This window comes from Peromyscus maniculatus, chromosome 19, assembly GCF_049852395.1.
Source record: "Peromyscus maniculatus bairdii isolate BWxNUB_F1_BW_parent chromosome 19, HU_Pman_BW_mat_3.1, whole genome shotgun sequence".
Classification (NCBI taxonomy): domain Eukaryota; kingdom Metazoa; phylum Chordata; class Mammalia; order Rodentia; family Cricetidae; genus Peromyscus; species Peromyscus maniculatus.
The window spans coordinates 24,243,368-24,255,050 of NC_134870.1; the positions used below are offsets into that span (position 1 = coordinate 24,243,368).

At 51.1% G+C, this 11,683-nt stretch overlaps 2 protein-coding genes across 2 annotated transcripts; both read left to right on the plus strand.

Moving 5' to 3' along the window:
- The first annotated feature begins 1,160 nt into the window (after window positions 1-1,160).
- Window positions 1,161-4,652, plus strand: LOC143269542 (uncharacterized). Its single transcript, XM_076554928.1, has 3 exons — window positions 1,161-1,874; window positions 2,691-3,138; window positions 3,429-4,652. The coding sequence occupies exons 1-2, from the start codon at window positions 1,583-1,585 to the stop codon at window positions 2,840-2,842; spliced, it is 444 nt and encodes a 147-aa protein (XP_076411043.1). The 5' UTR covers window positions 1,161-1,582; the 3' UTR covers window positions 2,843-3,138; window positions 3,429-4,652.
- Window positions 4,653-5,234: 582 nt separating this feature from the next.
- On the plus strand, window positions 5,235-11,165 carry Srp19 (signal recognition particle 19). The gene is made up of 5 exons (XM_042264041.1): window positions 5,235-5,390; window positions 5,960-6,035; window positions 8,283-8,354; window positions 8,448-8,559; window positions 10,660-11,165. Exons 1-5 carry the CDS (start codon window positions 5,350-5,352, stop codon window positions 10,791-10,793), a joined length of 435 nt encoding a protein of 144 aa, XP_042119975.1. The 5' UTR covers window positions 5,235-5,349; the 3' UTR covers window positions 10,794-11,165.
- Window positions 11,166-11,683: the final 518 nt, after the last annotated feature.

Here is an 11,683-nt window from a genome sequence, read left to right on the forward strand (position 1 = left end):
GGGGGTCTTTCATTTGGTGGCCCGTACGGGGATTGAGACCCCTCCCTGAAACCACCGACCCACCATCAGGAGGTAAGCCGGCCGGCCTTGATTTATGTCATCCCTGTCCAGTCTGAGGGTTGTCTGTTTGTCTGAATGTTAAATGTTGTTTGTTTGTCTCCGCGCCTGCGTCTGATGATCTGTCTGTGTCAGTGGATCTGAAAGGGGGGGACCGACGGGTCTGGACTTCGCCACTGAACCCTAGGAGACGTCCTAGGGAAATCTGAAATCCTGGAAGGAATTCCACGGGAATCTGTAGTGCCTTCTGAGGCACGGTCTGAAGTGCCCTCTGAGGCACGGTCTGTAGTGCCTTCTGAGGCACGGTCTGTATTGCCCTCTGGGGCACGGTTTTTTGGGGCCACTCACGTATCAGAGGGATACGTTGTGCTGGTTGGAGAAGAGGGGGTTGGACCCTCGCAGTCTCCTTCTGAGGTTTTGCTTTCGGTTTGGAACCGAAGCCGCGCAGCGCGTGTTAGTGTTATTTGTATTGGTCTGTTGTTCCTTGTTTTCTGTTTAACCGTTCTCCTCCTAAAAACAGCCATAGGACAGACTGTCACCACCCCCTTGAGCCTCATGCTTAAACACTGGTCAGACGTAAAGACACGAGCCAACAACGAAGGAGTCGTAATCAAAAAAAAAAAAAAATGGATATAAGATGGCCTCATCAGGGAACCTTTAACCTCAGTCTTATTTCACAGGTGGAGAGAAAAGTTTTTGCTTCCAGTCCCCATGGCCACCCGGACCAGGTCCCATACATTGCCATGTGGAGACTCCTGACAACAGAACCTCCCCCATGGGTTAAGCCGTTTCTCTTCCCCTCGGCCCCCCGGCAGCAGCAGCGCTCGCCGAATCCCGGGGCCGAGGAAGCCAGATCGGCGGATCCCTCCCACTCCCTGTTCCTCCCTAACCCCACACCAGCAAGTCTTTTCCTCTCCCCGCAGGCCGCCGCTCCGGCGCAGGCGAGCGCGCGGGCGGGCGCGCAGGCGGGTGCGGGAAAAGAGAACGCACAGGCGGGTGCGCAGGCAGCCGCAGGTTATGGCGCCGGTGCGCAGGCGGGGCCGCCGGGAAGCTAGGGCGCCGGGACGCCCCCTGCCCAGTCCCCGCAGGCCGTCAGCGGTGATGGCGGTGGTGGCGGCGGGTGCCGGAGCTCCCCGCGCCTCCTCCCGTCCGCGCGGCCGCGGCGCGGTCGCGGGGGTCCGGGGCGGCGCTGGGGGGGCTCCCCTCACTCCCCGCTCTCCCCGGCTGTCCATGTCTCCCGTGCGGGCGGAGGAGTCCGCCCCGCCGGGCCGTGGTTTTCCGCGTGGCGCCTAACAGCCGACTTAAAACTGGTGCTGACCAGGGGAATCTGATCGCGAAGGCCCGCGGCGGCGCAGGCGGGGCCAGGGGCGGGGCCGGCGACCAGCCGCTGCGGAGCGCGCAGCGAACGGCAGCGACCGTGTCCGCACGGCCACCTGAGCGCCAGCCGCTCGCTCAGAGGGGCGGTGGGGAGCGCGGCGGGCGGCCGAGCGGCACAGTCGGCAGCGGCGGCGCAGGCGGACACGGGATGTGGCAGGGGCACGCAGGCGGGGCCGGGGATGGGGTCGGCGAGGGACCGCCCCCTGGCCGGCGACCCGCAGCGATGTGCCACGACCGGCTCCGGCCCAATATGGGAAAGGTGACTCGGGGGCGGCGTCACCCGTGGACGCCGAGTCACCCCGCCCCGAGTGTTACAGCCCCCCCGACAGCGCCGGAGGGACCGGCGGCTCCTGCAGAGGCCCCCAAACAGCGGAGGATGAGTTCCTGCTTCCTCCCCAATTGCCGGTCGCCTAGGAGGAAGGCGGGACAAAGCAGCGAAGGTAGGGAACACCTACATCTCTATGGCCAGTTGCTCTTAGCGGGTCTCCAGGGACTCTAGACCCCCTACCGATTGGGCTCAGGTTACCAGAAAGAGACGCCGGCAGCGCGTTTTAAAAAAGACTTAAAGAGACACGGAGGGAGAGGAAAAACAAACAAAAAAAGTCCTGGCCACTGTAATGTCTCAGGGACAGGTCAGAGAGAGAGTTAGGAAGTTAGGACGGGAGATCAAAAAAAAAAAAACACTGCTTGACAAAGACAAAGTGCTTACTGTAAACAGAGAGGACATTGGGCTCGTGACTGATCAAAAAAAAGCCTCAAGGGTCTCGGAGACCTAAGCCAAGGGTCCTCAATCTGGAGGATTGGGGAGGTCACGGCCAGGAGTGCCCCCCCCCCCAGCCCAGGCTAACTCTCAAGATGGGGGGGCAGTCAGTGACCTTCCTAGTGGACACCGGGGCTCAACATTCAGTCCTGACCCATACCGGAAGCTCTCTCAGTGACCGCACAGCTTTGGTCCAGGGGGCCACAGGTAACAGGAGGTATTGAAGGACCACTGAGAAAAAGGTTCAGCTGGCATCTGGACAGGACCCAAAGGGACCCCCCTACAAGTCCTAGCCCTTTAAACTGTTCGTGGACGAGAACTCAGGCTTTGCAAAAGGAATGCTGGTACAGAGACTGGGGCCATAAAAGCCCGGTAGCTGCAGGATGGCCCGCCCCCTGTCTGCGCGGGGTAGCCGCTATTGCTGTTTTGCTCAAGGATGCAGGGAAACTGACTTTGGGACAGCCATTAACTGTGTTATCCTCCCATGCGGTGAAAGCTCTGGTCCAGCAGCCCCCAGATCAAATGGTGTGCAGACCAGTTGTCTCCCTCAACCCCGCAACCCTGCTGCCTGGTACACGGATGGGAGCAGCTTCCTCCAAGAAGAAGAACGGAGGGCCGGAGCAGCCGTCACCACCGAATCGGAGATAGTTTGGACCTCACCACTGCCACCTGGAACATCGGCCCAAAAGGCAGAGCTGATCGCGCTGACCCAGGCCCTCCGGATGGCGGAAGCCCGGAGGACCAGGAACTAACAAAAGAAAATGGGGGCGAAATGGAGCCCCGAGCGACAAGCTTACATCATAGATGGACAGAGGCCTTGCCTACCAAGAAAAAGACCGCTAACGTGGTAACCAAAAAAAAAAAAACTCCTAGATGACATCTTTCCCAGGTATGAAATACCCCAGATATTGGGGTCAGACAATGGGCCCGCCTTCGTCTCCCAGGTAAGTCAAGAGGTGGCCAGGCTACTGGGGATCGATTGGAAACTTCATTGTACATACCGCCCCCAGAGCTTAGGACAGGTAAAACGTACAAATAAAACCATTAAGGAGACTTTAACCAAATTAACGCTTGCAACTGGCACTAGAGATTGGGTGCTCCTACTCCCCCTAGCCCTTTACCGAGCCCGGAACACTCCTGGGCCTCATGGCCTAACCCCGTTCAAGATCATGTATGGGGCTCCCCCACCAATTGTAAATTTCCTTTACTCTGATATCTCCTCTTTTGCCACTAGCCCTCCAACTGATACAAAAGACGGTGTGAAAACCCCTGCCTGCCGGGAGCAACTGAACCGCCCGGTGGTGCCTCACCCATTCAAGATTGGGGACTCTGTCTGGGTCCGACGCCATCAATCTAGGAACCTAGAGCCGAGGTTGACGGGACAGCGGCTTGGGTCCACACGTCGAATATAAAGGCTGCCAAGGAACCCGACGAAGCTGAGGGCACCGAGACATCTAGTTCAACGCTCTCCAAACCCACTAAAGATAAGACTCACCCGGGGGTCCCCTTGATCCCCCTAATAGTCCTCCTGACATAAGGAGGGACATCACCAGAGAGCCTGTTTCCCTGACGCTGGCCCTGTTACTGAAAAAAAAATTACCATGGGCGGAATAGCTGCTGGGGTAGATACAAGACTGCAGCCCTTATAGAGACCGGCCAATTCAGACAGCTCCAAGTAGCCATGCTCAACAGAAATGATTTAAAAGATAGTTCCAAAGGTCACCATGGTTTACGACCCTTGTCTCCACCATTATGGGCCCCCTAATCGTCCTCCTGCTCATTTTATTGTTTGGGTCATACATCCTCAACAGATTGGTGCAATTCATCAAGGATAAGGTTTCTGTTGCCCAGGCTTTGATCCTAACCCAGCAATATCAGAGGCTCAGACAGTCAGAGATAGAGTTAACCCCTTATTCTCCATCCTAAAATGAAAGATTTCATTTGGTACAAAAGAAAATGGGGGAATGAAAGACCCCCGCTCCATTATGAGGATATGGGGCGTTGGGCCGATGTTATGCCCCCCCATAACTTAGCCTAAGAAACGCCATTCTGCAGGAATCAGAAAAACAGGAGTTCACAGCTGTGACTAACTAGCCAGCCGGCCTTGGAAGAAAAAGATAACTATGGCCAGCCATCGGGCCTAAGATAGGGGATAATTGGGTCGGCGGCCTTGGGAGTAAGACAGTTGATATTTTATGGCGGGCCCCTGGCCTTGAAGAATAAGCAGCTGGCCTGGACAAGGCCAAATCAGCCACACACATACGACCCCAAGTTCACCCTGGCCTTCTTTGAAACAACCAATAGGGACCCTGTAACTATGCTTCTCGCTTCTGTAACCGCGCCTCTGCCCCTGGGATCCCATAAAAAGTCCCCCTTGCCCTAGGAAAGCGCGCAAGTCCTCCAAGAGACTTCGCCCCAGGTACCTGGTCTAAATAAACCCTCTTGCTTTTGCATCTGATCTGTGGTTTCGGTGTGTTCCTTGGGTTTGGGGTCTCTCCCGGAGAAAGATCTCAGCCGGGGGTCTTTCAGAAGTAAAATGATGGAGACAAGTTCAGGGCTAACTGAGCATCTGCACTCACTCATCTGTACTCGGTGTAAGGGGACAAATTACCCGACCTTATTGCAGCTTACACTTTTGGAGGGTTTTTCTTTTCAGTTGGTTTTTCATCCGTAAAAGTGAACATCAAAGTCCAGGCATAATGGCCCACAATGCCTACGTAATCCAGCACTTGGGAGGTGGAGACAGGAGGTCACTAGTTAAATGTCCAGCATTTATATTTATACAGTGCTGTGCCAAAAATACTGCTCAGTGCATCGCTGCGGGAACCAGGAGTACATACGTGAGCACAGAGGTACCGGATCTGACCGGATCTGACCAGTACCTCCCTCCAAACTACCCAGACTCGGCTGGACGAACGGCCCCGAAGCTCCGAGGGACCCGTACCTGAACCGGGGCTGCACCGCTCTCGCGAGAACACAGCTTTACAAGCCACGTCACTCCGTGCCGGAACCAAGCTGTGAAGGAAACCCCCCGCAGCCGGCCGCTTTGGGGATAGGACTTCCGCCGGAAGGGCGGTCGGGCTCCGAACTCCGAGTCAACTTCCGGCTGGTGTGGGGCCCGGAGCGCCGGCGGGGCCGTGCGGACTCCCGCGGAGATGGCGTGCGCAGCCGCGCGGTCCCCGGCCGACCAGGACAGGTGGGTCCTCGGCAAGGCTGGCCGCGCCGCCGCCGCCGGGCTCGGGGCTTCCCCTCCGCCGGAACCCGCCGTTCCGCCGCTTCCGAGCCCCGGTAGCACCCGGTCCCCTGCAGCCGTGGCGGGGGGTGCGGTGCCGTCTGGAGCCGGCGTTAGGGAACAGTCGCGCCGCGAGGGCCGCCTCTGATTAGTGAGGCTCTCGGGGAGGCTCGCCCGCCGCCTGCCTTCGGGGTTTCTCCGTCCCGTGTAAGAGCGCGTCCCGGCCTTAGCAGCTCCTGACGGCTGTGGGGTCGGAGTAACAGTCGCCGCATTGTTGGCTTCAGTCACTATACATTTATATAACACATATATATATATTTATATAATATGTATGTTTATATTATATATATAGTTTATATAATATATAGTATATTATATAATTATATATTATATATAATTTATATAATATAATATATATATATATATATATATATAATGGTATAAGTAAGATGTCTCTGCAGTGACAATGAAACCGTCCCTTTTAAATTACCACTTGAGTTACCTAGCTGCGCCTTTTTGTGTTTCTGTGCCAGGTTTATTTGTATCTACCCCGCTTACTTAAATAATAAGAAGACCATAGCGGAGGGGAGGCGGATTCCCATAAGTAAGGTGAGTGAAGGCCCACGAAGGCTTGGGGAAGGTTGCCTTGTCCTGGTCACGACTGTTTGTTTTTTACTGCCCTTCTTGACTGAAGAGCACAGGAGCCAAGGTTTGCGGTGTTTCCCTTAACATTGGTGAAACCGGAAAGGCACTAAAGACACTTGGAGAAGAAAGAGGATTCGTAATGACCTGTTGGTGAATAAAAGGTGTATAAATAAGTGTAGAGTTCTCACGTTTTAAAATCGAGATTATGACAGTCTTCTCAATAAAAGCAAAGTGATGGCATTGTAAAGCACAATGTGCTGGATGCAGACTCGCTTTTTTAATGTGTGGGACTAAAGGTTTGTATAAGCTGCAGCTTTGTTGGGTTTTGTCTTTATTACTTTTGTTTGTTTGTTTTGTTTTGGAGACAAGGTTTCTTCGTCTAGTTTTGGTGCCTGTCCTGGAACTCACTCTGTAGTCCAGGCTGGCCTCGAACTCACAGAGATCCACCCAGCTCTGCCTCCCGAGTGCTGGGATTACAGGAGTGTGCCCCCCCCCCCCCGACTTTACTACTTTTTTAAGGAGTATAAAATCAATTCAAAGTGGTACTTTTGGAAAGTAGAATTAGAGGGTGGGGTGTAGCTCCATGGTAGGGCTCTTAGCACACATGAGAAAGGCCCTAAGTTTGAAGCCCCAGTCCGGGAGAGCACGATTAGGCAGGTTGTTGGATTTACGGTTCTAAAAGATGTGATCTTTGGGCAGGAAAACCCTAATTTGGGGCTGGGCTGGTGACTAAAACTTAGAAAATGCCCAGTGCTAAATGAGAGATCTCATGGAATTTTTATGTAATAATCTAGTTTTAGAGTCATCAAGTTGTATAATGAAATGAGGTCAAAGCAAAGAATTAGCTATTTTTATATGAGCATCTCTCATTTGGCTGTTATTATGAAGAGTAAAATCCACCTTGCCTCTTCCCAGGCACTGTTGAGAATAAGGCCCAGCATCAGGCACGGTGACAGGGTCTGACAGCCACTCCCAGATGCTCTTTGAAAAAAAATTTTTTTTTTTTTTTTTTTAAGAAAATTCACTGACATGTAGCTAACAAACTTAACAAAAGTCTTTAAGTGCATAAATTGAATAATTTTCATACAGGGAGTACAGCTAGCTGGTTATAGCACCCAAATTTAAGAAAGAGTGTGCCAGAAGAGTCCGTCTGTCTCCATCTCCATCTCTTTCCTGTGCTCACTCATATAAGGGAACATTGTTCTGATTTCCAGCACCATATGTTACCTCGGGCTGGTTCTTATTTCATATGTATGGAGTTATTCATTATGTACCTTTCTGTCTTTCTCACATCTTTATAAAGTTAGAGATTTATTCATACTCTTACTGGAATTTTTTGCATGTTCTGTTGCTTGGGAACGAATGCACGACCTCAAATAGGCCAAGCAAGTGCTCTGTTGCTAAGCAACACCCCAGTGTAGTTCAACTCCACTTGTCCAAGCAAGAGTTTCTTAGCAGCAGCACCATTGACAGTTTTTGTGTGTTTTAAAGATTCATTCTGTTTTTATTGTGTGTATATAAGTGTTCTGTGTGTGGGGTGGGCACATGCGAATGCAGGTACTCTGGAGGCCAGAGGAGGTCGCTTCCTGATAGGGGTGCTAGGAACTGAACGTGGGTCCCCGCAAGAGCAGTGCAAGCTGCTGGGCAGTCTCTCCAACCCCCTTTGACATTTCCAAGTCAAATGTGGGCACTGCACAACTGTGGGCACTGCACAACTGTGGTGCACAGACACACACATAAAATAAATAAATGCTGAAAGTAAATAAGACAGATACGTAGTGCTACTGTGAACGTGCTTGAGTTTGTCTTTTGTGCTTCCGTTGAATACATACCTGGACTGCAGGGCCACAGGGAACCACGTTCAGCTGTAGGAGATAACAGTCTGTTCTAGAATGGTTTCATGTGTCATGGTTCAGCCAGTCAGTTTGCATTCAGCTTCTCCTGTGTTCAGAATACCATGCTCGGTGCTAGGCTGTGTACTGATGGAGTCCTTTCTCTCGCACAGTTAGGTTGAAAGGGAGAGAAAAACACACAACTGTGTTATTCCCGAGGGTTTTTACAATTACAGTAGAAATAAGTGGGCTTAGTAAAAAGGACAGTAGGGTTCAGTCTTTGTTTTGGTCATAATATTAGAAATGACTTACACAACCGTATAGTAATGCTCACTTAGAACTGAGCTGCTGCTGAGTGTTTTTGTTTTTAATTGTTCAGGCTGTAGAAAACCCTACCGCTACTGAGATCCAGGACGTGTGCTCAGCAGTTGGACTGAATGCATTTCTGGAGGTATGGTGCGACTCTCTCATCACTGTTGAATACTCACCTCAGTGATGTAACAACTCTCTGAAAGCCTGTTTTTGTTTGTTTTATTTGTGTTAGAAAAACAAAATGTACTCCAGAGAATGGAACCGCGATGTGCAGTACAGGGGCCGAGTCCGGGTGCAGCTCAAACAGGAGGACGGCAGCCTCTGTCTGGTGCAGTTCCCCTCACGTAAGCCTTAAACAGATGTGTAGGGCTCTGGGGTAGTTTGTCTTGAATGAAGGGTACAAATACCACACGGCTCTAGCCCCAGCGCTCAGGAAGCTGAGGCAGAAGGATTGCTGCAAGTTCAGTACCTGTGTGGGCTCCGGAATGAGTTCAAGACCAACCTGAGCAACTTTGTAAGACCTTGTCTCAGAATAGAAAACTTCAGAAATCCAGAGATTAGCTGAGTGGTAGACTGCCCGGCATGCACAGGGTCCTGGGTCCAAGCCCCAGGACAGCAGAAGAAGTGAGGAAATGCAGTCCAAGGGGCACTATGGGGCAGAGGAAGCAGACATGCCCACGGGGTGGCACCACTGTGCAAACGTCAATGTTAATACTGCTGTTTGTTGATGGATACCTGTACAAGTGCTGCTTTAAGTGGGCCAGGAGCCACAATACCCACTTTTAAGACAGCAGTTATCTCACGGTGAGTGGTAAAGTAGAGGAAGGATAGAGATCAAGGGACTAATGGTCAGAGAACATGGAGGGCCGGAAGATGGCTTAGAGGACAAAGGCACTTGGTGACCATTGTTCAATCCGGTAGCCATGTACAGGTGAAAAGAACAGGCAGACTCCACAGAGTTCTCCCTCTGACCTTCACATGTGCACCCCGGCATGCATGCCTGCACACGCATCATGTGCATGAATACACACACAGGATGATGGTTTTAGTTCAAAAACATTTAGTCCCGGGGCCGTGAGAGGATACAGTAGGTGACGGTAGTGTTTGACGGGTCGACCCACCAGACATATCACTCCCTGATGGGGAGCCCACCTGCCAAATCGAGGGGTCACTGGCTGTGGAAACTAGTTATTTTCTGTCTGTAACTCTCTCGGGTGCCATTGCTTTCCTCCCTAATAAGAACGGCTCTGGGGTTCTTTCTCCAGCCCTTTGGTAGTGTGTTTTACATCTCTGGGCACACAGTTAGCTGTGGATTTCTGTTTAAGCTGTATAATTCTGATGAACAGAAATATTACCAGAATATTCTTCTTTACTGACACAGGAAAGTCACAGTACTCTCAGTCTCAAAGACAGCCTTTTATACGTTTTGCAAAGACCTTAGAACAAATTCAATACAGACTAGCTGCCCCTGCAGAAAATTCAAAAAGAGTAATTCCCAGGTGTTGTTTATTGCTAAATCAAGGGCAGGCTGTCTACATCAAGACACGGTCCTTACAGGAGCTCCTTTTCTGCACGTACCCTGACCGCTCAAGGTTCAGCCAGCTGTTTAATGTCTGGGATCCCTCACCAACCTAGAGCTACGTGCATGGGTCAGTGTGACATTACTAGCCTGAGAGAAACTGTGTGACTTATCTTGTGTTGTGCGAATGGGTAGGGCCCTGAAAATGTAACCTGTAATCTCTGTGGAGCAGCAGAGAGACGGCTGTGAGAGCTATGTGAGAGCTGCTGCAGAATGTGAGTGAAGTGTGTGTGTGTGTGTTCTGAGAGCTGCTGCAGAACGTGAGTGGTTGTGTGTGTGTGTGTGTGTGTGTGTGTGTTCTGAGAGCTGCTGCAGAATGTGAGTGAAGTGTGTGTGTGTGTGTGTGTGTGTGTGTGTGTGTTCTGAGAGCTGCTGCAGAATGAGTGAAGTGTGTGTGTGTGTGTGTGTGTGTTCTGAGAGCTGCTGCAGAATGTGAGTGAAATGTATGTGTGTGTGTGTGTGTGTGTGTGTGTTCTGGGCCTAGGAATGAGAGCCACTGTTAGTTACTTAGTGCCGTTTGGGTTTCCAGGCAAGGAGCCCCGTGTCTCAGGGAAGGTGCAGTGACGCTCTGTTTCTGATTCGCTGTGTTTGGTCTCCACTGAGGTTCAGGCCAGTTGCTGGGACCAAGACAGGAACTCTTGGTTCAGACTTAGTGTTTTCTATTTCCATCTTGCTCACTGAGGCAGTTCAGTGCTGTTCCTGCTCCCACACACTGTTCAGAAGGTGCCCCTTGAGCAAATTGCAGTCCTCAGCCATTGGATTTTTAAAATCACTGTCCAGTTCCCTACCCAATGATGTTGAAGTCAGTGATGTGTTGTGTCTTGTTTCTAAGACTGTTACACTAAACCTGGCTTCTGGTTTCTAGGGAAGTCAGTGATGCTGTATGTAGCAGAAATGATTCCCAAGCTAAAAACAAGGACACAAAAAACCGGCGGTGCTGACCCCAGTCTTCAGCAAGGAGAGGGGAGTAAAAAGGGGAAGGGGAAGAAGAAGAAATGATGCGGTGTGAACGTGACGCACACAGTCCTGCTGCGAGAGACCTGGGCATCTTTGTGTCGGAGGGAACAGCTTTTGTGTCTGTCATTTAACTGAACTGTGAACAGTGTGTCTCCCGTCTTCATCAGCAGTTAACAATGAGATAAGTTTACATCCAAAGTCTGCATCCAGCTTTTATACTGTCAAAAGGAAAGGTGTGTGTGCCGAAGAAAGAAGACTATTTTTAACAGATAATGACTGTCCCGTAAGTTACTTGAAATCCTGTATCTGTTTGTCCTCTATGTAAACATATATTTCAGGTAAATAAGTTTAATAAAATTTGAAATACACATTTTGTTCACCTTTTAAGTTAATGAAATAAACAATTTAAACTGACTTCTGTAGCTTTCACTTATGAAGCAGTTAATACCAGTAGAGGAGATGAACGGAATACAACCAGTTGAAGTGTGGGCAGTGTACGGGACAATCCGTGGTACAACATAAGGACACTGTGAGAACCAAGTAGTCTGCCTTGGAACTGGTTGGTTTGGAAAAGACTTACTGTCTGGGGACAAGGACTCAGGTAGCCCACACAGGCCAGAAACAAGCTGAGGCTGGGGGTGACCTTGAACTGGCTGGGATTACAGGCCCGAGCGCCACCAGCCTGGCGTATGTGGTACTGGGGATTGAGCCCAGGCCTAATGCACACTAGGCCAGCACTCTACCAACTGAGCCGCGTCCCCGGCAGAAAGACTAAAACGAGTATTTTAATTATCACTCTGTGTGTGTGTGTGTGTGTGTGTGTGCGCGTGTGTGTGCGCGCGCGCACATGTGAGCGTATGGGACATGGATATGGAAGCCAAAGAATGACTTGCAAGAACCAGCTCTCTCCTTTCACTATGGGGGTCCTGGAG